The sequence below is a fragment of the Chlorocebus sabaeus genome, chromosome 5 (genome assembly GCF_047675955.1).
Source record: "Chlorocebus sabaeus isolate Y175 chromosome 5, mChlSab1.0.hap1, whole genome shotgun sequence".
NCBI lineage: Eukaryota > Metazoa > Chordata > Mammalia > Primates > Cercopithecidae > Chlorocebus > Chlorocebus sabaeus.
This window is the reverse complement of record NC_132908.1, coordinates 18,310,884-18,338,448: the sequence shown is the minus strand read 5'-3', so window position 1 is coordinate 18,338,448 and position 27,565 is coordinate 18,310,884. Positions and strand designations below refer to the sequence as shown.

At 51.4% G+C, this 27,565-nt stretch overlaps 1 protein-coding gene across 3 annotated transcripts; it reads left to right on the top strand.

Moving 5' to 3' along the window:
- The first annotated feature begins 742 nt into the window (after positions 1-742).
- On the top strand, positions 743-26,816 carry GPRC5B (G protein-coupled receptor class C group 5 member B). Of its 3 annotated transcripts, XM_007986986.3 has the most exons (5): positions 744-844; positions 1,539-1,723; positions 13,909-14,939; positions 23,813-23,949; positions 25,241-26,816. In XM_007986986.3, the coding sequence occupies exons 3-5, from the start codon at positions 13,910-13,912 to the stop codon at positions 25,283-25,285; spliced, it is 1,212 nt and encodes a 403-aa protein (XP_007985177.3). In that variant the 5' UTR covers positions 744-844; positions 1,539-1,723; position 13,909; the 3' UTR covers positions 25,286-26,816. The 3 variants fall into 3 exon arrangements, with proteins under 3 accessions (XP_007985187.2, XP_007985177.3, XP_007985183.2); XM_007986996.3 differs by lacking the exon at positions 1,539-1,723 and having other exon boundaries at positions 743-844; XM_007986992.3 differs by lacking the exons at positions 744-844; positions 1,539-1,723 and adding an exon at positions 2,029-2,200.
- The last annotated feature ends 749 nt before the right edge of the window (positions 26,817-27,565 follow it).

Sequence of the window (27,565 nt, the reverse complement as noted above, 5' to 3'; positions counted from 1 at the left end):
GGATTAAATGAGTTAAAGAATTGAAAACACTTAGAATAGCTCCTGGCACACAGGAAGCACTATGTACTCAGCTATTATTATTATCATCCACGGGTGTTTGAACTTTTTGGAGGGAAGGAATGCACCTGCCACTCAGCGTCCTCCTTCATTTTCACTCTGTGCTTCCTGTGGTATCATCACCCAAAGCGGAACTGACCATCACAGTCAGGGTCTTCTGTAAAACAAGTGGGAAAGGGAATATAACCGTAACTGCAATGTTAACCAGTTCATATTAAGGACTTTCCACATGCCAGACCCTGCGTGAAGCACTTTATGTAACATGTGTTAGACTTTCACAACAACTCCAATAGGCGTGTGCGATGAAAAAGATCTCCATTTTACAGATACTGAGGACATGTGGCTCACAAAAGTGAACCTGCCCACGTTTACGAAAGGATCTCGGCGTCAGTTCCAAGGGCTGCCACCAGGTGACAGTGCCCATCCACTTTCCAATTGAGCAGGCTGGCGGGAACACATTAGGAAAGGGTCGTCCCACAAACGTTTAATGAGCACCTACTGTGTGCCTGCAACTGTTCTAGGCTCCGAGGATCCATGCAAATAAACCAGGGGTGGGGGAAAAACTACCATTATGGTTCTTCCCTTCCATTTTCCCTTGAATATAATAAAAGGTATCCCAGAGATGCGTGCCCAAGGGGGATGTGGCCTAACCGGACCGGAACTGGGAGGCTGGCGGGGAGGGATGGGAGTATCTGGAAGGGCTACGGTTCCCAAAGATCAGGGGCTGCAACTATTCCCAGAAGGGAGTGTTCTTCTGCATCTCACCATCCTGCAGCCCCCGGGAGAGGTCCGTCCTCTCCCTTTGGTATCTTGTGTGACTGGGATGGTTGCGGCGATGGGGGCGGGGACGGGGTGGGGGGCTGCGGAGGGGGAAAGGAAATCTCACCCTGAGAATCTGGAGTGCGGGGAAGGGATGCTGCTCAAAGGTCTGTTTCTGGCTTTGGCAGGGGGGCCACCTGAGACTGCTCGGGTTTGCTGGTCTGAAGGTCACCCAGGGAACCAGCTCTATAGGGGGTGCCGGAGCGCAGCTCCCAGGCCTGATCGAAGCAATGCCGACTTCGGAGAGGCCTGTGGACTAGGAGGGGTGAGGGGAACTCAGTGCCGAGGCGGAAGGTTGCCCCGGACCCCTCCTTCAAGCAGGTCCCACGGCCGCCCAGCGGACACGCGTCCTGGCTGTGCCCTGAGCGTCTGCGGAGCGCACAGCCAGTGGCCTGAGCCACTGAGTATGTGCGCCCTGAAGGGCGGTGGACGTGCGCGTACGTGGGTGATGTGTGCGGTAGGGGTGGTAGCCATCCTGCGTAGGGACCCACGTGAGGGGTGCACTGTGTGGACGTGTGTGTTTGGAGGGGCGAAGGACGCGGGTGTCAGACTCAGTGTGCGTAAAGGGACAAGGACACCTGGGAGGTGGGCAGTGAGGAGAGAGAAGAGTGTGTCCAGGAGGAACCTGCCTAGAGGAGGCCTAGCGGTGTGTGTGCCCCTAGGTGCATACCGGGGTGTTGGTGACTTCGAAGGCACCCGGCGGGATCGATCCTCTCTGCGTCCTGGCCCTGGTGCTGGTGTGTTTCGGGGAAGTTACTGCTTATGAACCCATCTTGGAGTGTGGCCTGGGGGCAGGAAGGCTCCTGCGCTGGGACCCCTCGGTACCCCTCGGTCGCGATACCCCTCGGTAAGTGTATTGGCTGGGGGAGGGGTGTTCCCGCAAAAGGATGTACCCTGGGGAGTTGCTCGGCTCGTCTGGATTGTTTCTGGGCGCACTGTGGTTGTGGGGGGAATGTCCCCGAATTGGGGACACGGGAGGTGGGGGGGGATCGTCTCAGCGATCCGGGCTAGAAGCCACGAGCTTGGGCTCCGAGGGTGCATGCAGACGGCGCCTAGCCCGGCGCGGAACCGCCAGCGGGACTGGGGGTGGGGCTCGGAGGCCCGGGGGCGGGGCCGGCCGAGGGGCAGGGGCGGGGCCGCGGCCGCTGCAGCAGCGCGGGCCGGGCCAGGGGGCGCCTCGCGCGGCAGCGACTCTGGCAGGCGCTGCAGTGAAGCTGGACCCGCAGGCGGGCGTTCGTGGAGCGGGGGCCGCGGCCGCGCTGCAGAGATGTGACTCGGGCCGAGGGCCAGCTGGAGCGTTGGCGCTGCGGGGCCGCGGGGGTCGGTGAGTGCGAGCTGCGCCGATGCGGTGGAGGACGCTGTGGGGACCCCAGAAACTTTTCCCGCCGTGGATTTGGGAGGATTGGGGGGTCTGCTTCTTGTGTTTTTCTAAGCGGCCCCCCAACCCCAGCCAGGGAGTTCATTGGGAGATGTGGGATCTGGGCGAGGGGAACCACGGTGCGTCGGGAGCGGAGCCGTAGAGGGGTGGGCGGGAGAGGGAAGGGTCTGGGGACCTTTACGGGGAGAGGGGGACTGTGCCTGGATCAGGTAGAGATCTAAGTCTCCCAGGAGGGTCTGGGGGCGACCACAGGTGAAGGGCAGCTGGGGAGCGTAAAGGAACCCAGCCATGTCCTAGTGACTCGTGGTGAGGAGCTGCGGGCTGGTCCTGGGGCCGCGTGGGGGGGCTGACTGTGGACGGGGCAGACGCAGCCGGGGGCACAAGGGCTGGACTTTGTGGGTGAACAGCAGCACCTGTCGCGGGGGCTGGGGGTCAAGCCCTTAGCCGGCTTGAGTGCGCATTACTCAGCAAGGGGAGGCGGGGACATGGCGGGGGAAGAGGGCAGAGCTGAGACCTGGGCTGGGGACCAATGACGGGGAGGGGTAGGGAGGAGGGGGCGGCTGCATACAATGGCGCGGCGGGGGGAGTGGCGTTTCCCTTCCAGACAGGGGGCACTTGGACCTCTGGGAGAGGCGGCTAGGCTGGGGATAAGGACTAGACCTCTGCTCTGTCCCCTCTCCTTGGGGGACACAGGATTCCAGCCCCACGAGGACCCCACACATCCCGGGGTCCCTAGGGCTTGGGCCGGAAAGGGAGCGCGCTGGAGGAGCCCGCACCCGCCTTGGCACCAGGCAGCAGGTTAAACAGCCTGGGAGGGGGCCAACGACCTTGCCCCAGAAGTCTCCCCCGTGCAGCGGGTTCACTCCTCAGTCCTTGCTCTGTCACACCCAGGCCTAGCCAGTTCCCCCTTTCCGTCCCCCGTTCGCTAAGGGGGCGGCTCCTAGGAGCGCGGACAAAGGCCCCTGGAGTGTGGCGGGCAGCGGCGTCCCCGCCTGGGGCCCCAGCCCACGCGCCACATTGGCCGCCCAACTGCACCAGGCCGGGGGGCACCTGAACGGAGCCCAGAAAGCCCTGGGGGTCCCGCAAAGACAAGAGAAGTGGGGGAGGGATCTGGCACAAAAACCCCGGCACTTCAGCCAAGGAACCTTCTTAATTCAGAAGTTTCTTCGGTGGGGACTCGAGGCTTGCGAAGGATCCAGGCTTTGAGTTAAACTGCATGCAAATGACATGTAAATAGAATGCAAATTGGCATCTGTCGTTTGGAAGCCCTCCCGGCCAGTTTGGTATCTAAGACTGTGGAGTGAACAGTTTCCTATCTGCTCCCTGCTCTAAGCCTGGAAAGGGGTCAGCTGAGTTGGGAAGGGAAGGAGATTCCAGGGGAAAGGAGCCGCCATTTGGGGGCACAGGCAGCAAGATAGGCAGTTTTGTTAGAAAGATAAACTCAGAATCTTTATTGGATTAATATGTTATTTCAAGAAACATGCCAGGGACAGAACTGGGTGCCTTGTATAAAACGGACAAGACCCCTTCTCTCCCGGGGCTGGGGAGGTGAGTGGGCAAACATTAAACAAACCCATAGCAAATGGATATGAAATCCGATTGGGATAAGGACGGCCAGGAAAATAAGATGGGGTGATGTAAAAGAAGGTGACAGGGGTGTATGTACCTGAGAAGACTGTTCGCGGAGCGACATTTGAGTGGAGCCCAGCTAAAAGAGAGGGGCGCCGCTGGGGAGGTCTAGGGGGAAGACTGAACCTGGAGGAAGGCACTGTGCGTGCAAAAGGTTGGAGGTGGGAATGAGCTTAGAGGAACTGAACAAAGGCCATTGTGGCTGGAGCTGTAGGCAGATTTGGGGGTGGGGACAGGGGAATGGTGGGGACCAGCCAGATCACGATCTCTTGGGCCACGGAAAGGAGTTTAGGGTTTATTTCGTTTGGACCAGTGAACCCTCCTACGGTTTTGAGCGGGAGGCCTTCGGATCTCATTTGTAGAAGCTCCCCTGACGTTGACAAGATGGAAAATAGTCCCCCTTTCCATTCTGCCCATGGGGCGAGAGAGATGCTGGGAGCCTCCAAGGGGCTCTGTCCAGCCTTGGGGGACCGCTTCAAGCCTAGCCAGCCACTGCAAGCCAACTGGAGGAGCAGCTCAGGTTTTAAAATCCACTCCCTACTTTGAAACAGTTTTTATCCACCCTAACTGAGCCACCCGGAGCCCACGGCCCCATAAGCACTTTCTCGCAGAGCTTCCTGGGGGTTCCGAGTTAGTCACATTTTCTTCTCGGAATTACAGCCTGAGAGGAACCAACCACCGTGGGTCGGGCAGCCAAGGATGCAATTTGCATTTAAATGATTGCTTTTATTTACAGGACTGGAGCTGCTTTGCATATTCATGGATCACAGAGCTTGTGTTCTTGCAACCCTGTTTACTAACCTATGAGGATTTTCTAATTTGAGAGCCCTCAAATGGGCCAGTGGTCTAGTCAGCATTCGGGAATAAAGATTAGGAGAACCTGTAACTTGGAAAAGATATCAGAGGGTGAGAATTGCGGGTCTGGGAAAGAGCTTAAAGTCAGGAAACCTTGTAACAGTTTAATCCTGCAGAGCAGGAAACGGACCAGAGGCTCCAGCAGGAGTGAGCTGGGACAGACTGTGATGCTGGGGTGCAGGGGGAGACTGGCTCTGCAGCCCCATCCTGGGCCTCTGTCCTACGTGGGGGCTTCAGAACAGGGCTGCAGCAGAAAGGCCTTGAGGTCAGGAGCTGGGAGAAATGGGTTCTAGTCCCAGGCCAGCCTGTAAATTCCAGTGAGCCTCTGGCCAATTTTTCTGATGTCTCTGCCTTCATTTTCCCTACAGGAAAATGGGAATCATGATTGTCTTTTCTTTTTTCAGACAGTTTAACTCTGTCACCCAGGCTGGAGTGCAGTGGCGCAATCTCGGCTCACTGCTAACTCCGCCTCCCCGTTTCAAGAGATTCTCCTGCCTCAACCTCCCGAGTATCTGGGATTACAGGTGTGCACCTGTAGAAAGGGTTTCACCATGTTGGCCAGGCTGGTTTCAAACTCCTGTCCTCAAGTGATCCGCCCACCCCAGCCTCCCAAAGTGCTAGGATTACAGGCATGAGCCACCGCAGCTGGCCATGGTTGACTTTTTAACAAGCAATTCACTAAAAAGCTGTTGCTTCCTCTGTGTCAGGCACCAAACCTGACTTTTCTTTTCTTATTTTATTTATAATAGAGACAGTCTTGCTATGTTGCCCAGGCTGGTCTTGAACTCCCTTCCTCAAGCAATCTCCTGCCTCCTATAGAGCTGGGATTATAGGCGTGAGCCATCACACCCGGCCCAGACTGAGTATTTTTCATGTACTTCTCACACCAGCCTTGTAAAGCAGCGCTATCATGATTCCCATTTTACAGATGGAGAGACTGAGGTTCACAGAGGTTAAGTAATGCCCAGTGTCACATAGTTCTGTCTGACTCCCCACTTCTGGCCTCCCTCCCACTGAGACCTTTCAGCCTGGTGGGAGCGTGAACTGTGTACCCGTATTCATGTGGGTACTGGGCACTGAACTATTACATATGCACAGGGCTTGGAAATCCACTCCCACACCACCTGCTCATTTTATTTTTCCCTTCTGTGTTCCAGTGCCTACCGCCATCTTTAGAGAAGGTAGGTTAAGATGCCACTGACCTGCTAGACACTGGGAGGGGACGTGGCTGGGGTCAGGGGGATCCAGGGTGCAGCCATGCTGGTAGCAGCTGGGGCAAGGCCAGCAAGAATGTTCTAGAACGGTTTTGTACATTTCATGTCTCCTTTCCTATGGGTGAAAGGGAAGATGGGGATGCTGGTTCCCAAGAGAATGGCTGGTGTCTGCTCTGACTCTGCAAGAGAGATGCCCGGTTTCAGGGCACCCCAAGGTCCTCTGGCGTGGGTTCTACCTCCACAGCGAGGCTCTCACTTAGAGCACCTGTTGCAGGTGGCAGAAGAGTGTGGGAGTCCCCAGGGCCAACCACTCCAAGAGCGTCTCCCCTTCACACCACCTCAGGGAACTCACTGGTTGGTGTGTGATGGGGGAGGCTAGAAGCCAGCAGTGGACAAAAACCTAAACCAGTAACCTCATTTCAACACATTCTTTTCTTATTTTATTTTATTTTATTTATAACAGAGATAGAGTCTTGCTATGTTGCCCAGGCTGGTCTTGAACTCCTTCCTCAAGCAGTCTCCCACCTCAGCCTCCCAAAGTGCTGGGATTATAGGCATGAGCTTGGAAGCCAGCAGTGGACAAATACCTAGGCGAGCCACCTTGTCACAACACCATCTCCATGGCAACCGCCCCTTCTAGAAAAATGAAAGCACTCACCACCTCAGACAAGAGAGCGTTTGCCAATCTTTTTTATCTATGTATTTTATTTTATTATTGTTATATTTTGAGCTGTCTTTATGCTGTCACCTAGGCTGGAATGAAGTGGCTCAGTCACGGCTCACTGCAGCTCAAACTCTTGGGCTCAAGTGATCCTCCCACCTTAGCCTCCTGAGTAGCTGGGATTGCAGGCACACACCACCACACCTGGCTAATTTTTGAATTTTTATAGAGACAGGGTTTCACTGCGTTGCCCAGGCTGGTCTCCAACTCCTGGACTCAAGTGATTTGCCTGCCTTGGGCCTCCCAAAGTGCTGGTATTACAGGTGTGAGCCACCGTGCTTGGCCTTTCTGATATATTTAATAGACACCTTATATAAACTGCTTACCCCATTAACTACTGTCCTAAACCCTAAGTATTTTAATTGTCACTGCAACCCCATGGGGTGGACACTGTTATCACCTTTGTTTTGCAGATGAGGCACCTTATGGCAGCTGCCCAGAGTCACAAGGTGCTAGCAGGTGGTGTGGGGACATTATCAGAAACTGGAAGATCTGATTCCTAAGTTCACACCAAGGTACCGCCTTGGCATAGCCTCCGGGCAGGCCTTGTTTTCCTTCTCATGCAACGAATCCTGCCTGTCTGTGTTCTGGCCTCTGCAGGCCCCAGCACGTGGAGAGAGAGAGTGTGCTGTTCCTCCACCTGCTAGCTGCTTCTGGCCCCTCTGCAGAGTGCGTGCATGCGCACGCGTTTGTGTGTGTGTGAGAGAGACAGATGCAGTATATTTAAGAGCATCTGAGTGAGTCACATTTCTAGGAGCCTGGCTGGCAGAAAAGGTAATTAGTATGTGAGCTGAGTCTTGTGCATTCGTTCACATTTATTCATTACTCCTTTTGAGAAGCGCGCACGCTTGCATCCCACGGGTTTGTTGCCATATATTCATCCTGTCCCGATCAGTCCTGCCTCAAGGCTGACTCAAAACCTCTAATCTGGTATTGTTCCTTTTGGGGCTCCTGGAGAGCTGCCCAGCTCTCAGGGTGACAGGCACCAGGTGGCTAATTTAGCAGGATGGGGGCTTACCTGCCAGGGGAGCACAGTGGATTGTGGGCATTGCCTGCCTTGTCTTGGGCTGGGGTGGGGAGATAAAGGAGGTAGTGCTCTGAGTTCCGGCTCTCGCTGCTTTACGTGTCCTTGTGTATCCAGCCTCAGGACCCCCCAGCATCGCCTACAGTGCTTGTGGACGCACTGGTGGCTGGACCCACTCCCTGGGAATCTGCATTTCTAAAGAGCTCCAGGGCGATGTTGCTGCTCTTGCCAGCCCAAGAACCAAACTTCGACGTAAACCTCTCAGACCCTCAGTTTTCTCCCCTATAAATGGGAATGAGAACACACGGCCTTTCAGGGTGGTGTGAGGTTTGGAGACCACATTTATTCATTCACTCAGCAACTGGATTGTGAGCACTGCCCATGTGCCAGGCACTGGGGAATTGGTGCAGAACGAGACGACAAGGTCCTGGGCATGAGGTAGGGGTTGGGGGAGGAGGGGAATGGTGAGGAACAGACCAAAAGAGTACAACAAATAAAATAATCTGGCCCAGTGTGGTGGCTCTCGCCTGTAATCCCAGCACTTTGGGAGGCCAAGGCAGGCAGATCACTTGAGGTCAGGAGTTCAAGACCAGCCTGGCCAATATGGCAAAACCCCTATCTCTGCTAAAATACAAAAATTAGCCAGGCGCCTGTGATCCCAGCTACCTGGGAGGCTGAGGCAGGAGAATCACTTGAGCCCAGGAGGCAGAGATTGTAGCGAGCCGAGATCATGCCACTACACTCCATCCTGGGCAACGGAGCGAGACTCCGTCTCAAAAAAATAAAATCAAATAATTGAAAATTGAGATACACACTACAAAGACAACAATCAAAAGTATTGACAAGGACAGGGAGAATCTACTTTGGGTTTGTTTGTTCGTTTGTTTGTTTTTATGATGGAGTCTCTGTTGCCCAGGCTAGAGTGCAGTGGCGTGATCTCGGCTCATTGCAACCTCCGCCTCCAGGGTTCAAGTCATTCTCCTGCCTCAGCCTCCCAAGTAGCTGGGATCACAGGCATGTGCCACCACGCCTGGCTCATTTTTGTATTTTTAGTAGAAAAGGGATTTCACCATGTTGGCCAGGCTGGTCTCGAACTTCTGTCCTTAAATGATTTGCCTGCCTTGGCCTCCCAGAGTGCTGGGATTACCGGTGTGAGCCACTGTCCCAGGCCAGGGAGAATCTACTTTGATTGACTTGCCAGTCAAAGGCTCAGCAAGTGGCACTTCTAGGACTCTAGTGTGTAGTAAAATCCCAGGAGCAATAGTACAATTGTTTGCATCTGGCCTCACCCCTTTGTAGCTGCGTGACCTTGGACAAGCCTGCTGTCCTCCCTGTTTTATCTCCTGTAAAATGGAGATAGTAATAGTACTTACTTTATAGAACTATAATGTAGATCATTAGGTAATAATAGACGTGAAGTACACAGAGTGCCTAGAACATAGCACTGTAAGGGTTAACCAGTTATTATTGTTGTCACTTTGGCTGCAATAGGAAACTCTGCGGAGCATTTCTGAATCCCCCAGAAGTCCTAGATGAGCTGCCTCAGCGTCAGTCTGTGAGGCAGTGTGCCACACCCCTCCCCCAAACAGCCTGGACATTGTCCTATGGAGTGCAGTGGCTGTCACCTCATGGGCAGCCTTGGCAATGATAATGACCCACTTGAGACAAGCGGTGCCATCAGTTGCATCTATGTGCTTAGAGGTTGGTTAGGGAGGACTTCCTGGAAGAAGGGGGCCATAAGATGTGGGAGGAATATTAAATTTCTTTGTTGTCAAGTGACAGAAACCCAGCTCAAACTGGCTTAATCCAAAAAAAAAAGCAAGGGCTAGGGGGAGTTAACTGGCTGCTGGAACTGCAAAGACCAGACTGGCTTCAGGCATGGATGAATCCAGTCATTCAGTGTATTAGGACTGTGGTCCATCCCATAGCTGTTTCCTCGGGGACAGCTTTACTCTCAGACAAGTTCTCGCCCTGTGATGGCAAATGTGTTCTCCAGCTTCAGGCCTCCGTCCTCGTAGTTTTTCAACCCCAGCAGAAAGAGAAGACCTCCTTCCAGTGAGTGCTAGAACAATCCTAGGGTGGATTCTCATGGGCCTCAGGCCACGTGCCTTTCCATGAACCACTCACTGTGGCTTAGGGTAGCATAAATGCTGTGGTTGGCCAGGCCTAGGACAGATGCCCATGCTGGGAGCACAGACACAAGGTAGCTCTCCAAGGGAAAATCAGGTGCTCTTTCCAGAAATGGGAGAAGCGGATGCTGAGCAGCAAAAACAACAGCTGTCCCGGAAAAGCAGAGAGTTCCACCCTCAGGGATGAAAACAGAAAGCAAGAGTGTATCCATGTCCCATGTCAGAGAGTAGTCAGGAGCTGGAAACCTGGACCAGGGCCATAGAACTCTGCACCATTTCAGAAGCTTGGTCGCCATCTTGGTGTTGGCGTCCTCCACATAGGTTTTCTGTTGTGGTTGCACGACTGAGCAGGAATGGGGAGGAGCTGGAGAAACAAAAGTCCCAATTTGCAGCCAGGTCTGGAAAAGAGAGAACCGCCTCCAAGAGTGAATGGAAACAGCTTAAGAAGGCCAAGTTCTTGCAAAGAGACCCAGGGTGCAGGCTTGCTGCTGAGGGGCCTGGCTGGTTTCGTGGAATCTTCCCCATCCATTCTGTCTTTACGTGCCTAAACCAGGCTTGCTCCACCTGGGCACAGTTGACCTGTAGGGCTGGATAATCCTTTCTGGTGGGAGCTGTCCCACCAGATGTAGGATGTTCAGCAGCATTTCTGGCCTCCATCCCTTGATACCAATTGCATCTCCCTCCCTAGTTGTGACAACCAAAAATGTCTCTAGACATTGCCAAATGGTCCCTGGGGGTAAAAATGGCACCTGGTTGGGAGCCACTGGCCTACAGGGGGAGGAGGGGTTGGGGAATCCGTAGTAGTCAGGACTGCAAAGCACATTCCTGCCTGTCATCCTCCCAGCCGCCCTGGGGCTGGATGGGATGAGAGAGGCTGCTTGGGACATTGCTTGCTGAAACCTGCTGAGAAGTCTCTTAACTGAGCTGGTCATTGATGAGGCGTCTCAGGGGAATCCACTCCAGGGCCCCTCCACCGGGTAAGGGACTGTTAGCATTTTGCTCTGACGCCTCCAGTTCTTACATTTTGATCCCTCGTGTGCTTTTAGGACCTCGTGACAAGCAATTGTGTTAGGATGTTTATCCAAAGAGTGGTAGGTTGAAATGTGCCCAGTGGGTATGCAACATGGGTTACATCAACCAGCAATTTTATCTGATATTTATTTATTTATTTATTGAGACAGAGTCTCGCTCTGTTGCCCAGGCTGGAGCGCAGTGACAAGATCTCGGCGCACTGAAACCTCCACCTCCCAGGTTCAAGCGATTCTTCTGCCTCAGCATCCCAAGTAGCTGGGACTACAGGCACATGGCACCACGCCCAGCTAATATTTTTATTTTTGGTAGAGAAGGGGTTTCACCATATTGGCCAGGCTGGTCTCAAACTGCTGTCCTCAAGTGATCCTCTTGCCTCAGCCTCCCAAAGTGCTGGGATTACAGGCATGAGTCACTGCGCCCAGCCTCAATGAGCAATTTTAAAATGTCTGGAGATAAACACTTGAATGTGTTTGGTTTTCTTTTAAGTAGGCTGATTCAAAAGTTAAGTAAATAACTGCCCAGGTGGTGTGTGGACAAAGCACAAGTAGCTGCGGTGGCACGCCAGCAACTGATGTGGCAGGACCACGAATAAGTGCTGGATGGCAGGCCGACCGTCAGTGCCTGGGGTGCATCCTCACCCCTGAGCGTTCCTGAGCAGGATGCTGAGGCGGGATGCTGGCCAGATGCCTTCTATTCCGAGCCTGCCTCCTCTCATCAGTAGGCAAAGGACATGAGCCCGACAGCCCCAGGCACCTTTTCCTTCAGTAACATCAATAATTTATGCCACTGGAAAGCCTCACAGCCAGGGCAGGATCTGAGACGCTCACAGGATCTCTGTAACAGTGAGGTGGTCGATACCGCATTTACTTAGGGAAGCCCCAGGGACATACTGGAGCCCGGGGAGAGCAGCTGGTCACAACCCCACACGTGGGTTGAGCTGGGGCAGTAAGTCTGGCTTGAGATGCTGGAAAACGAGCGCCCAGCCAGCTGTGCAGGCTGTGGCTTTCCTAAAGACCAGGCTCCCTTCAAAAGCAAGGGGCTGTTAGAGGGGGAAAGAAAAAGAAAGCGAGGAGCTGGTAGCTGTGAGGTAGAGGACGGTCCTTGCTATGTTTTTCATTCATTCAGTATTTACTAAACATCTACTTCATGCCAGGCGCTGTGTGTCGAGCTTCAGTCTACACCCATGGTTCTCATCCAGGCGATTTTGCTCCCCCAGGGGACATCTGGCACTGTCTAGAGACATTTGGGGTTGGCACAGTTGGAGGAGGGGACGTGCTACTGGGATCCAGTGGGTAGAACCCGGGGATGCTGGTAAACATCCTACAACACACAGTCCCCCATGACAGAGAACGACCCAGCCCAAATGTCAGTCGTGCCAAGACTGAAGGAGCCTTGTCTGCTGGTGAACAAGAGAGACCATGTCCCTGCCCTGCCACATCTTGCAATGGAGGAAGTGAGGATGGGAGGACAGGAGGAAGGGAAGGCAGAAACAAAGTAAACAGTCAAAAAATGACAGACGCGATTAGACCAGAGGCTGTGGTGGAGAAGACTGGGGTGTGACCTTGGCCAAGGTCTGAGTTGATAGCATCAGAGCTGAGCTCGGCACAGGGAGGAGGAGTGGCCAGGCAGAGGGAGCAGAGGGGCAAGAGGAGACTTGGGTTAGGCCTGTCACTGAGGCTGCTGTGTGGAGTCCAGCTCGTATATGGGCAGGAGAGAGGCAGCAGAGAGAATTCTGCAGGTTTCCCAGGGAGAGACGCACTCCGGGGAATCCTCCAGAGATGTTCTAGAGAGCGAGCGTGGGAGGTGAGGGAGAGACGCAGCCTGGAACCAAGGAAGACAGCTGCTTTTGTGTTTACTACATTTGAAATGCTGGGATCCCGGCACTTTGAGAGGCCGAGGCGGGTGAATCACTTGAGATCAGGAGTTCGAGATCAGCCTGGCCCACATGGTGAAACCTCATCTCTACTAGAAATACAAAAAAAATTAGCCAGGCGTAGTGGTGCACGCCTGTAATCCCAGCTACTCAGGAGGCTGAGGCAGGAGAATTGTTTGAACCTGGGAGGCGGAGGCTGTAGGGAGCCAAGATTGCACCACTGCACTCCAACCTGGGCGACAGAGAGACTCCATCTCAAAAAAAAAGAAAAGAAAAAAGAAAGCGAAGAAATGCTGGGAGCCCTCGGAGTGAGGTCGCATCCAGGAGTTAAGTTGTGTGACCTTGTGCAAAGGTTGTCACCTCCTGGAGACTCTGTATTGTCACCTGTAAGATGGAGGTCCTAAAAGGAGCTGTCTCACAGGGCATTGTGAGGACTGGATGTGTCCAGTTCCTGTCCTGAAGTTAGTTGGTAGTAAATGTTAGCTGTTAGCCTCGAGAGGCTGAGCCTGGGTAATTCATACCACTCATTCTCCTAGTGCAGCACTTGACCTGTGACTGTCTCTTTAAAGTTTCATTTTTTTCCCCTTATTTTTCTTTCTTTCTTTTTCTTTTTTTTTCTTTTATTCTTTTTTTTTTTTTTTTTTTGAGACGGCTTCTAGCTCTGTCACCCAGGCTGGAGTTTAGTGGCGCGATCTTGGCTCACTGCGACCTCCGCCTCCCAGGTTCAAGCAATTCTCCTGCCTCAGCCTCCCAAGTAGCTGGGATTACAGGCACCTGACACCACACCCAGCAAATTTTTGTATTTTTTAGTAGAGACGGCATTTCACTGTGTTGGCCAAGCTGGTCTTGAACTCCTGACCTCGTGATCCACCCATCTCTGCCTCCCAAACCACTGGGATTACAAGCATGAGCCACCGCGCCCAGCCTTCCTCTTATTTTTCAAGAGGTCTGACGTGGCACAGAGTATCAAATTCAAAGAATACAAAAGGGTATACAGAGAAGTTGGCCTCCCTCCCCCTGTCCTCCAGCCACCAGCGGTGATGATTCATGGTTCTTCACTGCACCCAGCCAAGGGTACAGATGGGACCCAAAACGAGAGGTGGGTCTTCTTCAAGAAGTCAGGAGAGGGGGAGTCTTCCAATGAATTGATCTTTCCTTCCCCCCTTGGCTTTTCTAGAATGTTCGTGGCATCAGAGAGAAAGATGAGAGCTCACCAGGTGCTCACCTTCCTCCTGCTCTTTGTGATCACCTCGGTGGCCTCTGAAAACGCCAGCACGTCCCGAGGGTGCGGGCTGGACCTCCTCCCTCAGTACGTGTCCCTGTGCGACCTGGACGCCATCTGGGGCATCGTGGTGGAGGCGGTGGCCGGGGCGGGCGCCCTGATCACACTGCTCCTGATGCTCATCCTCCTGGTGCGGCTGCCCTTCATCAAGGAGAAGGAGAAGAAGAGCCCCGTGGGCCTCCACTTTCTTTTCCTCCTGGGGACCCTGGGCCTCTTCGGGCTGACGTTCGCCTTCATCATCCAGGAGGACGAGACCATCTGCTCCGTCCGCCGCTTCCTCTGGGGCGTCCTCTTTGCGCTCTGCTTCTCCTGCCTGCTGAGCCAGGCGTGGCGCATGCGGAGGCTGGTGCGGCACGGCACGGGCCCCGCGGGCTGGCAGCTGGTGGGCCTGGCGCTGTGCCTGATGCTGGTACAAGTCATCATCGCTGTGGAGTGGCTGGTGCTCACCGTGCTGCGCGACACGAGGCCGGCCTGCGCCTATGAGCCCATGGACTTTGTGATGGCCCTCATCTACGACATGGTACTGCTGGTGGTCACCCTGGGGCTGGCCCTCTTCACTCTGTGCGGCAAGTTCAAGAGGTGGAAGCTGAACGGGGCCTTCCTCCTCATCACAGCCTTCCTCTCTGTGCTCATCTGGGTGGCCTGGATGACCATGTACCTCTTCGGCAATGTCAAGCTGCAGCAGGGAGATGCCTGGAACGACCCCACCTTGGCCATCACGCTGGCGGCCAGCGGCTGGGTCTTCGTCATCTTCCACGCCATCCCTGAGATCCACTGCACCCTTCTGCCGGCCCTGCAGGAGAACACGCCCAACTACTTCGACACGTCGCAGCCCAGGATGCGCGAGACAGCCTTCGAGGAGGACGTGCAGCTGCCGCGGGCCTATATGGAAAACAAGGCCTTCTCCATGGATGAACACAATGCAGGTAAAGTGGGCACCGCCTGGCTGGGTCAGAGCATCTCAAAAGACGCTCTTCTTCCTCTGCAGTGGGGAAGGGCAGTCCCAGTGCCTGGGACAGTCGTAGCAGATCAGAACCCACAAACGTTGGCTCCTGTGCTGAAACTGGCCCAGATATGGTTTGGGTTGTTGGTTTGTTTGAGACGGATTTTCGCTCTAGTCACCCAGGCTGGAGCGCAATGGCGCAATCTCAGCTCACTGCAACCTCCGCCTCCTGGGTTCAAGCGATTCTCCTGCCTCAGCCTCCCCAGTAGCTGGGACTACAAGCGCGTGCCACCATGCTCAGCTAATTTTTGTATTTTTAGTAGAGGCGGGGTTTCACCATGTTGGCGAGCTTGGTCTTGTATTCCTGACCTCAGACGATATGCCCATCTTGGCCTTCCAAAGTGCTGGGATTACAGGAGTGACCCACCGTGCCCAGCAGGGTTTGGGTTTTGTTGTTGTTGTTGTTGTTATTGAGACAGGGTCTTGTTCTGTTGCCCAGGCTGAGTGCAGCGGCATGATCATAGCTCACTGCAGCCTCAAACTCCTGGGCTAAAGTAATCCTCCCACCTCAGCCTCCCGACTAGCTGGGACTGCATGCATGCATGCGCCACCATGTCCAGCTAATTTTCTTATTCTTTGTAGAGACAGGGCCTCATTATGTGGCCCAGGCAGGTCTCAAACTCCTGGGCTCAAATGAGCTTCCTGCCTCAGCCTCTCAAAGCTCTGGATACGGATTTTTTTAAGCTTTTTTTTTTCCCTACCAATTGCCAGCCAATTTATTTTAAAAATACAGGTTTCTGGCTTCTTTTACAAAGTCGAATCTGGCAACACTGGACCAACATTTCCACTGGGCTGCAATGATCTGAAACTGACTTGAGACCATGTGCACTAGAAGACCCTGCCTCTGGCCCCTCCTGGAGCTGTGGCTGCCCTTCAGATGGGAATCCACTTTTCTGTTCACCGCACTCTCCACCACTCTCTATTGCTCCTGACCCAGCTGCGATGTAGCATAGTAACATTAATTCCCTGGCTCTTCCATCCCCCAAGCATTTGAGTCTGCAAATTATGTGCTGGATGGATGTAGGGGGCCACAGCGGGAATGGCTCCCATCCCCTCTCCTACCTCAGTCACCAGGAATGTACTAATTTGGGCCCTGGAGCCAGATGTCTGGGTTCAAATTCTGCCTCTGCTGTGGCTTTGAACAATTATATTACTTTTATAAGCCTCAGGTTTTCTCATCTGTGAACTAGAAATAGTAAGAGACTGCACCTCATAGAGCTGTTAGGAGAAGGAACACAGTGAGTACAAAGCCCTCTTGGTACCTGCTGCGTTCTCTGTGCATCTTACTCGGCTTCCCCTGGAAGCAGAATCTGAGACAAGGGCCACAGTGCGGGTGGTTTAGTGGGGCGGTGGTCCCTGCAAGGGAGAGGGCAGGGAGAATGAGACTGAGAAGGCAGAGATGATAAAACAAGTACATTAATGAGCCAGTTACCACCACGGGCAGCAGCGGCTCATTCGTGCTGGGAATCCTCTGAGGACATAAGAATGAGCCTGAATGAGCCTCAGAATTGGTCCAGGAAGAAAATGAGGCTAGGGCATCTGTCCACCAGCTCCCATCTCCCAGTGTTATTTGGTTTTGGTTTCTGTCTTTATGGACTGAGTCTCGCTCTGTTGCCCAGGCTAGAGTGCAGTGGCACAATCACAGTTCACGCAGCCTTGACCTCCTGGGCTCAAGCAGTCCTCCCACCTCAGCCTCCCGAGTAGCTGGGACCACAGGCACACACCACCACACCCAGTTAACTTATTTTTTATTTTTGATAGACACGGAGTCTCACTATGTTGCCTAGGGTGGTCTCGAATTCCTGAGCCCAAGTGATTCCCCCCACCTCAGCTTCCCAAAGTGCTGTGATTACAGGCATGAGCCATAGTACTGGGCTTCCAAGTGTTATTAACATCCCCTATAATTCTGGTGACTGGGTGGATAAGTATCATCTGTTCCAAGGCAGGAAAACAGATTTGCTGAGCACTTGAGATGGACGTTTTCTGGGTACCCAGGGTCTGCTACTGCTGCAGGGGGCTTCAGAAGTGAGGTCCTATCTAGGGGATGTGGCATAGAACCCACTAGGACCTGCCTAGGGGATGTGATACAGGAACCCAAATCCCCTGCTATGGACACTTGAGAAGTATCTCTTAGAATCATTACTTGAAGGGAGTCAGCCAGGATCCCACCACTTGAGATTAAATAAACTTCCGCTTTCTCGGTTCTTTGAGAAAGATGCATCAGGGGCTACAGCATTCATAATAATAATAACTAGTATTGTCATCATTTGTGGAGCACTAACTATGTGTCAGGCACTATTGTGCTTTTTTTTTTTTTTTTTTTTTTTGAGGCAGTGTCTCACTCTATCACCCAGCAGGCTGGACTGGAGTGCAGTGACGCGATCTCAGCTCACTGCAGCCTCCGTCTCCCAGGTTCAAGTGATTCTCCTGCCTCAACCTCCCAAGTAGCTGGGATTACAGGCACCCACCACCACACCCGGCTAGTTTTGTATTTTTAATAGAGACAGGGTTTCTCCATGTTGTTCAGGCTCGTCCCAACACCTGACCTCAGGTGATCCACCCGCCTCGGCCTCCCAAAGTGTCGGAATTACAGGCATGAGCCACTGCACCCAGCCCCATTTTTTTGTTTTGTTTTGTTTTCTAGATAGAGTCTCACTCTGTCACCCGGGCTGGAGTGCAATGGTGTGGTCTCAGCTCACTGCAACCTCCACCTCCTGGGTTCAAGCAATTCTCCTGCCTCAGCCTCCTGAGTAGCTGAGACTACTTGAGACGGACACTCGAGATGTGCGTGCCACCACACCCGGCTAATTTTTGTATTTTTAGTAGAGACGGGGTTTCACTATGTTGGCCAGTATGGTCTCAAACTCCTGACCTTGTGATCTGCCCGCTTCGGTCTCCCAAAGTGCTGGGATTACAGACGTGAGCCCCTGCGCCCGGCCATGGAGCCTCTTTTATAAGGACATGAATCTCATTCATGAAGGCTCCATCCTGATGGCCTTATCACCTCCCAAAGGCTCTACCATCTAATATCATCACACTGGAGAAGAGGTTTTAACATATGTTTCTCTAGGGAATTGTTCTATGGCTTTGTCAGATTCTCAAAGCCACCCATGACCCCAAAAGGTGAAGAACCAGTGTGTTGTTGAACATGATGGTTCCATTTTCTTGAAGTAAAACCACGATGCCAGAGTTACCCAAGTATTATGGCCTTTACAGTGTAAGATAACTAACCTCCGCTGGGGGCTTCCTGGGGGCCCAGTATCATTCTGAGCATTTTAGTGACTGATCTCTTTTAATCTCTGCAGTAACTCCAGGAGTTCTGATTTGCAGATAGGAAACTGAGGCACAGAGAGGCTAAGCAGTTTGCCCAAGAGGCAGAGCCGGAATTTGAACCCAGGCAGAGGCAGAGTTTAAATCCAGGCAGAGCCAAGAGTTTGAACCCAGGCGGGATAGCTCCAGAGGCCACATGCCTGACCCCTTTGCCATGGAATACTCTCCTCTTCATAAAGCACTTAAGCGCCGCTCGTCTCACTGAGGTGTCAGGACAACTCTGTGCATTTGGAAAGATGAGGACTATCAGACCCATTTTACAGAGTGGAAAAGTGAGCCCAGGGATGTCAGGCAGCTTGTTCAAGTGTAAGCTACAAATACACGCCAGAGCAGGAAGAGAAGAAGCTGGTTTCCTGAATTCCATTACTTACATCCTTTCTTGTAAAAATGCAGCCAAGACTTTATAGCCAGGTAAGATCCAGAGATGCAAGGGCTCTGGGACCCAGGTTGGAGTCCGCAGAGCTGGGGCTGGTGCGGGGGTGATGGAGAGTCTGGAGGTGCCGCCCACCCTATCTGTTTCACAGTGACACATTCCAAAGCCAAGGAAGTTGTCTTTCCATTCCCCTCTTTCTTTTCCAAAACAAAAATACCTTTATCACTCCTTCTTGGTGGCAAATAAGCAACAATAATCATACAGAATCAGCGGAATCATGTAGGTTCAACAAGTAAAAATAATAGCCAGGTGCGGTGGCTCACACCTGTCATCCCAGCATTTTGGGAGGCTGAGGCGGGCAGATTGCTTCAGCTCAAAGGTTGGAGGCTACCCTGGGCAACATGGTGACACCCCTGTCTCTACTAAAAATAAAATTTTAAAAAAATGATAATAATAAATAGCTGGGCATGATGGTGCATGCCTGTAATCCCAGGTACTCGCTCGGGAGGCTGAGGTGGGAGAATGGGAGAATCGCCTGAACCAGGGAGGCGGAGGTTACAGTGAGCTGAGATTGCGTCACCGCACCCCAGCCTGGGTGACAAAGGGAGACTTTATCTCAAATGAAAAATAAAAATAAAAAACATTAATAAACAAAAATTGCTTAAAATTCCTTTGCCCAGGGGCAACGGTTTGCTTCCACACTCACACATAATAGGGTAGAGTGCTTCTTAACCAGGCTACACATTACAATCACTTGGGCTGCTTTAAAAAATTACCAGTGCTTGGCCGGGTGCAGTCCCAGCACTTTGGGAGGCTGAGGCGGGTGGATCACAAGGTCAGGAGTTCGAGACCAGCCTGGACAATATGGTGAAACCCCGTCTCTACTAAAAATACAAAAAAATCAGCCGGGCATGGTGGCACATGCCTGTAATCCCAGCTACTTGGGAGGCTGAGGCAGAATTGCTTGAACCTGGGAAACGGAGGTTGCAGTGAGCTGAGATCGTGCCACTGCACTCCAGCCTGGGCGACAGAGTGAGACTCCATCTCAAACAAACAAACAAAAAAAAACAATGCTTGCTCAATTGTGATTAAGTCTGAGTTTGGGATTAGGTGTTTTCTAAGCTCTCCAAGTGATTCTCAGATGTAACCAGGTTGAAACCACTGGTCTGAGTGATGTTCTTCAGCGTGCTTACTTTAAATCAATGTTACAGAGGTAACTGCAGATCAGTAACTGCAGAGCTACAGTCTCCTTTCAATGATGCAGAGCTTGCCATTAGGCCCTGTCACTTAATTTTTTTATCTTCAGCTGGTGAATATTCTGCCTGCTTCTGGCTCTTGATGATAAACAGTGCTGCAATGAACATTCTTATGCATTCATCTTCAGGCTTCTAATCAATTCACTCCTTGCAAAAAAATTTTCTAGATATGGGTTAAAGAGCCTGCACTTCACATCTTGACACAGTAAATCCTCACTTGACATTATTAGCAGGTTCTTGCAAACTGTGTCTTTAAGTGAAATGATGTGTAATAAAACCAGTCTTTTTCCTGATCAATTTCACTAGCAAAACAATGACACTATTCAAGGACCTCTTGTACGTTCCTTCACTTAAGTTGCAGTTTTCAAGAACCTTTTAATGGCATTAAGTGAGGAATTAATGTACATACTGCCAGATGGCACCCCAGAAAGGTAGACCAGTGGACTGCTCTTCCCCTTGATAAATGCATCAAAGCTCCATCTCTTCACCTCTTGAGCAATCCTGGGTTTTGTCAGACTTTTTTAAAAATAGCCTTCTTTTGAATCATCCCAAATGTGTGTCCACCAAAATTCACATGAAGCTGGGCGCAGTGGCTCACAACTGTATCCCAGCTCTTTGGGAGGCTGAGGCAGGAGAATTACTTGAGCTCAGAAATTTAGAGACCAGCCAGAGCAACATAGGGAGACCCTGTCTCTACAAAAAAAATTACAAAAATAAGCCAGGCATGGTGGCGTGTGCCTGTAGTCCCTGCTGCTTGGGAGGCTGAGGTGAGAGGGTGACTTAAGCTAGGGAGGTCGAGGCTGCAGTGAGCCATATTCACACACTGTGCCCCAGCCTGAGACAGAGACCCTGATTCAAAAAAAAAAAATTCCTATGAGACCGGGCAAAACTCCCACAGAAAGGCTAAATTGGAGTCCTGGCTAGATGGCCTTTGTTCTAGAAACCCTTGCTTTGCTGGCTGGGGACTGTCTGGCATGTTCCCTTACCACAGGAGGAACAGCTGTTGGCATCTTTGGTGCTGACCTCAGCCAGCTTGTATTTTAGGAACCGGGCCCCCTGAGGCAGAGGCCTTATCCTTGAGCCGTTGGGTCTCACAGAATAGCAGAATAGCCGGTGCCGAGGAGCTATGGTTGGCCCAGTTTCTCTTGCATTTTAGCCTTTTGGTCTCTCTTCCTTTGAGAGACCATCCCTGACATGCTCATGCGGTGGGAAGGGCATTCTCCAGGCTGGCCTGTTGTTTTGCCAAACCCCAGAAGCCTCCACACCCTATATCCTTCCACTGAGTGAGACCTCAGATATATACAACCTCACTTACCTGCTGCTTATTAATAAGTATCAACAAGGTAGTGATAAAAGATTAAAATACACTGAGAGATGTAGCACCTCGGATCACATCTTGGAAAGCGTTAACAAGGCACATGAAATGTTCACTTTCAACAGAGCAAGAAAGAAAAGTGTTCTTTCCTCTGTTAGGGGCTTTGGGCTCTCAGATCTTATTAGGGCCAAGGCCTATTTAAAGTGACCTTTTGCTTCTTGCTGGAAGGCCCCGAGTTGGCTTTGGGGGCAAGGCCAGCCTAGCATCACATGCAGAGTCTATGCAAGAAAAGGCTGACATTCAGCCATTTGAGCTTTGATTCCTAATGGGACTTCCTTGTCTTAGGAGAGGTCCTAAGCAAGGTGGGTGAGCCTTGCTTGCCTTTCTCTCTGGCCCAGGTCTGGATACGGTGGTGTTGGGCTTCTTGAAGTAAGTTGCAAGTAATAAAAAATCCAATGTGAGTAGGCTAAAGCAGCTGTCCCCAACCTTTTTGGCACCATGGAAGACAGTCTTTCCATGGACCAAGGTTGGGGGGGTTGGGGGGCGGTTTCAGGATGAAACTGTTCCACCTTAGATCATCATTAGATTCTCATAAGGAACACGCAACCTAGATCCCTCGCATCCACAATTCTCAATAGGGTTTGAGCTCCTATAAGAATCGAATGCCAGCCAGGCACGGTGGCTCATTCCTGTAATCCCAGCACTTTGGGAGGCCGAGGTGGGTGGATCACTTGAGGTCAGGAGTTGGAGACCAGCTTGGCCAACATGGCGAAACCCCGTCTCTGCTAAAAACACAAAAATTAGCTGGGCATGGTGGCGTGTGCTTGTGGTCCCAGCTACTTTACTCAGGAGGCTGAGACCCGAGAATCGCTTGAATCTGGGAGGTGAAGGTTGCAGTGAGCCGAGATTACGCCACTGCACTCCAGCCTGGGCGACAGAGCGAGACTCTGTCTCAAAAAAAAAAAAAAAGAACACAGATTCCTTGCCTGGGTCCCAATGCTGACTGTGCCCCTTACCAACTGTGTGACCTTGGGCAAGTTACTTAACCTCTCTGTGCCCCAACCAAAGTGGAAATAATGAAAGTACATATAGTCAGCCTGGGCAACAAAGTGAGACCCCATCTGTACAAAAAATATATTAAAAAATTATCCAGGCACAGTGGCATGTGTCTGTAGTCCCAGCTACTCAGGAGGTTGAGGCAGGAGGATCGCTTGAGCCTGGGAATCCAAGGCTGCAGTGAACTATGATCGTGCCACTGCATTCTAGCCTGGACAACAGTGAGAGCTTGTCAAAAAAAAAAAGGACCTATCATGCGATGGAAATGAAATGAGTTAAAAAGAAAGGAAGAAAATGAAATGAGTTAATGGTTAATGTATAGAAAGTACGTTGCACAGTGCCTGGCTCCTGGCTGGCACTCTATGAAGCTTAACTGTATAACTAAGTTGATTTTGGTCCCTGCCCCAAGTAATTTGCAAAACAAACAAACAAACAAAAAACAAGAACAAACTCTCTTGTTGCTTTTTAGCGAGAAAAGTGGTTCCCTTCAGGGAACGACTTTTCTGTTTTTGAGACACCGTTTCACTCTATCACCCACACTGGAGTGCAGTGGTGCAATCTTGGCTCACTGCAACCTTTACCTCCCAGGTTCAAGCGATTCTTAAGCCGCAGCCTCTCGAGTAGCTGGGATTACAGGTGTGCACTACCACACCTGGCTAATTTTTGTATTATTAGTAGAGAGGGGTTTTTGCCATGTTGGCCAGGCTGGTCTTGAACTCCTGACCTCAAGTGATCCACCCACCTTGGCCTCCCAAAATGCTAGGATTAGGAATTACAGGCTTGAGTCACTGCACCCAGCTTCTACCTTTTTTTTTTTTTTTTTTTTTTTTTTTAAGATTCCTCCATGTCTTTTCATGTTAGTTTTTCTTTAACAAAAAGGAAGTTCAAATCTCTAAAAGTACAGTATATAAGGAACACTGGTTCTACCCATCTTTCAGAGGGAAAAAGTGCCGACATGCCGTCTTGGCTTTAGGTCTCCCTTTTATTCTTGTTTGGAATAACCCTACACGTGTGGTTAGAGTCTCCCTGTTCTCATCCCTGGTCACTTTCCAGTGAAGACTCTTAGCAGCTTCCTCCTCAGTGTGTGTGCAGACACAGCAAGCAGTTCTGAGTAGCGTGATGCTGAACTTTACATGAATGGCTTTCTGTAGTGAGAAGGCGCCTGTCACCCATGGCCTGCAGTGGCTGCGTGGCTTGGGGGAGGCTAGAGGCCCAACCATGGGCCTCCTTCCCCTGGTCTCTACAGCAGCTTTTCCCAAACCCACTGAGATGGGTCAGGCTCCTAGAGAGCCTGAGAACAAAGCCCCTTTGTGACTTTTGTTTTGAATCAGGCTTGTGACAAAGGGGAGGAGCCACTGGGCCGGGTGGATGGGGGTGCCCGCAGCGTGGTGGTGTTGCAGAGGAAGAAAACAAAATTGTGTCTTTTTTTTTGGTAATGTTGTCTTGCCAATCCCTCCCTCCCCCAGCTCTCCGAACAGCAGGATTTCCCAACGGCAGCTTGGGAAAAAGACCGAGTGGCAGCTTGGGGAAAAGACCCAGCGCTCCGTTTAGAAGCAACGTGTATCAGCCAACTGAGATGGCCGTCGTGCTCAACGGTGGCACTGTAAGTATCAAGATGTGATGTGGGGGTAGGAAGCCTAGGAGTCTACGGTGTGGGGGAGCAGCTTCAACAGTGACATACTCCTCCGTGGAGGCTGCTCATGTGGCCTGCAAGGACCGCAGCTCAAACGCATGCAATGCTTTTTTCTTCTTTCCCTTTCTACCCCTTGTCTCCACACACGGGATACCCACCTCTATTTAGAAAACCATCTGTAGATTCGTTTGAAAGAGTTCCTAATCCTTGTTGCACCAACTGAATTATTTGGCTTTCGTGATGCAGTGCCCCAGCTTTGTCCCTGGGAGGTGACTCTTGGGAAAAGCCCAGAATGATGGAGCGCCCCTAGCAGATTTTGCTGACATCCAACCTAGTTTAAGGTCCCCGGTCACCCCTCTGTTGATTCCCCTGAGCTGGGTACCAGGTTCTCCCATTCCCTAAGAGAAGTCTTAAGAAATTGAAGGAGTTACTATTTCTCTCCCTCAAATGCAGAAGCAGGTTTATTACTATCTGATGCCAAACAGACCTTCAGCAGAATTGTCATTGTTTACGTTTGCCTCGGTGGAATGACATTATTTTGTTTCTCCAGCAATCCAAAGATGCACTCTCATCCCCACATTTAATTTCCAAACATAGCTACATGCTTCTTTCAGAAACAAGGCCTGAGCCAGTTTACATGTGTAAATTGGGTTTCCATTCTTTATATCATGTTCCAACTCCATAACTCAACCTGAACATTCTTTTTTTTTTTTCTTTTGATGTAAATTAGGGATGGTCTTTGATCTCTAGAGGGAATTTAGGTTTTCCTGGCCTTTTGAATGGCATGCTAGGCATTGGTTTGCATTGGTTTGGAACAGGCTTAAAGACAGAATCACAGATTTGCATTCTTAAAACCCCCTGCCAACCACTGGGCTGTTTTATTGTGCCGTGCCAAGAAAAGCCTGATTCACAAGCATTTGGCCTGTGTGTTATAATAAATATGGTCAGAAAAGCCCCCATCCGTCACCTTAAGCCGTCCTGCTTCCTTCAAGGCCAGTGTGTGGAAAAAATAGTCAAGACAGAAAGTGAATGAGTTGAACTTACATTCCTTAGGGGTGGATGATTCTAGAAAAGGGAGCTGGGCTTCCCAAGAACCACAGCAGCATGACACACAGTCACTGCTGCCTCTCCTGGGATTAGTCGGCCTATCTAGGTAAAAGCAAGGTAACTTATTTTTGCCACGTTGTTTACGCATCAGTTTCTAATGTTGATTTTGCAAAGCACAGAGTTCTCAGTGTGTTATCCTTATGTGTTATTCCAGATCCCAACTGCTCCGCCAAGTCACACAGGAAGACACCTTTGGTGAAAGACTTTAAGTTCCAGAGAATCAGAATCTCTCTTACCGATTTCCCTCCCTGGCTGTGTCTTTCTTGAGGGAGAAATCGGTAACAGTAGCCGAACCAGGCCGCCTCACAGCCAGGAAATTTGGAAATCCTAGCCAAGGGGATTTCGTGTAAATGTGAACACTGACGAACTGAAAAGCTAACACCGACTGCCCGCCCCTCCCCTGCCACACACACAGACACGTAATACCAGACCAACCTCAATCCCCGCAAACTAAAGCAAAGCTAATTGCAAATAGTATTAGGCTCACTCGAAAGTGTGGCTGGGAAGACTGTTTCATCCTCTGGGGGTAGAACAGAACCAAATTCACAGCTGGTGGGCCAGGCTGGTGTTGGTTGGAGGTGGGGGGCTCCCACTCTATCACCCCTCCCCAGCAAGTGCTGGACCCCAGGTGGCCTCTTGGAGATGACCGTTGCGTTGAGGAAGACAAATGGGGACTTTGCCATCGGCTTGCCTGGTGGTTTGCACATTTCAGGGGGGCCAAGAGAGTTGAGGTAGTGGGCGGGATTCCAGGGCGAGGCCCAACTGAATCGTGGGGTGAGCTTTATAGCCAGTAGAGGTGGAGGGACCCTGGCATGTGCCAAAGAAGAGGCCCTCTGGGAGATGAAGTGACCATCACATTTGGAAAGTGATCAACCACTGTTCCTTCTATGGGGCTCTTGCTCTAGCATCTATGGCGAGAACACAGGCCCCACCCCCTTCCCTTGTAGAGCCATAGAAATATTCTGGCTTGGGGCAGCAGTCCCTTCTTCCCTTGATCATCTCGCCCTGTTCCTACACTTACGGGTGTTTCTCCAAACCCTTTCCCAATTTTATTCCCTTGTTCATTTCAAGAGCTCCAATGCGGTCACCAGCTGAAAGCACCTCCAGGAGGGAGGTTGGAAGGCAGGCACCACGGCAGGTTTTCTGTGATGATGTCACCTAGTAGGGCTTCCGGGGTGCCCACTAGGATACAGAGATGACCTCCCGCTGCCTTGCAAGCAGTGACACCTCGGGTCCTTTCCATTGATATGGTGAAAGTTCCCGGGTAGAATGGATCACATGAGGGTTTCTTGTTGCTTTTGGAGGGTATGGGGGATATTTTGTTTTGGTTTTTCTGCAGGTTCCATGAAAACGGCCCTTTTCCAAGCCCATTGTTTCTGTCATGGTTTCCATCTGTCCTGAGCAAGTCATTCCTTTGTTATTTAGCATTTCGAACATCTCGGCCATTCAAAGCCCCCATGTTCTCTGCACTGTTTGGCCAGCATAACCTCTAGCATCGATTCAAAGCAAAGAGTTTTAACCTGACGGCATGGAATGTATACATGAGGGTGGGTCCTTCTGCAGATACTCTAATCACTACATTGCTTTTTCTATCAAACTACCCATAAGCCTTTAACCTTTAAAGAAAAATGAAAAAGGTTAGTGTTTGGGGGCCGGGGGAGAACTGACCTCTTCATAAGCCAGTACGTCTGAGCTGAGTATGTTTTAATAAACCTTTTGATACTTCTCAAGGCCCTAGTCTCTGCTGTCTCCCCTCCCCACCCCATCCTTGCAAAGCACTGGGGAAAATAAGGCCAATCTGGCCTTCCCTGTGTGGCCCTTCTTGGAGTTTTCCTTAACAGCTAGTGCATTTCCTTGTGTTACCACGCATGGGGAAGAAAACGCATGGCCCCAGAATGCCGCCCCCACCTGACTTCCCCGGAAGCGCCCCGCCTCTGCCCAGAGCATGTGCTTGCTTCTAGAGAATCCCGTTCCAGTCATTGCGTGGACTGAAAACGTAAGAGTCCTGGGGAGGGGTGGGAGGGAATGAAGCTAGGACCTGGGGTGGGGGTGGGGGCGGTTGCATGCAGACCTGGTGTTCTGAAAAGAAAGAAATCTTCAAACACCTCGGTCCCGTCCGGTGAAAAACGACAGCATTACACATTCTCGTGCCAGGAAATGGTTACTCACCCCCGCTCTCTGGAGTCCTTTGGAGCTTTCTGATACCATTCACACGATGGAGCAATTCACACGTTCGTTTTCTAAGTTCTTTATTGTCCAAGCATATAAGGTGAGCACAGCACAAATGGCTGCCATGGAAAGTCATGCTTCCCCAACCTAAGAACAGAGCCATCTTTGAGCCATGGGAAGCCTCACTTAATGAGACCTTTACCCCCCTTTTAAATCTGATATGTTATTGCACTTAGGGTTTTGTTTTATTTTGGCTTTTAAGGTTGAGAGTGGGCTGAACCCCTTCATAATGGGGGCGGAGGTGGGAGTG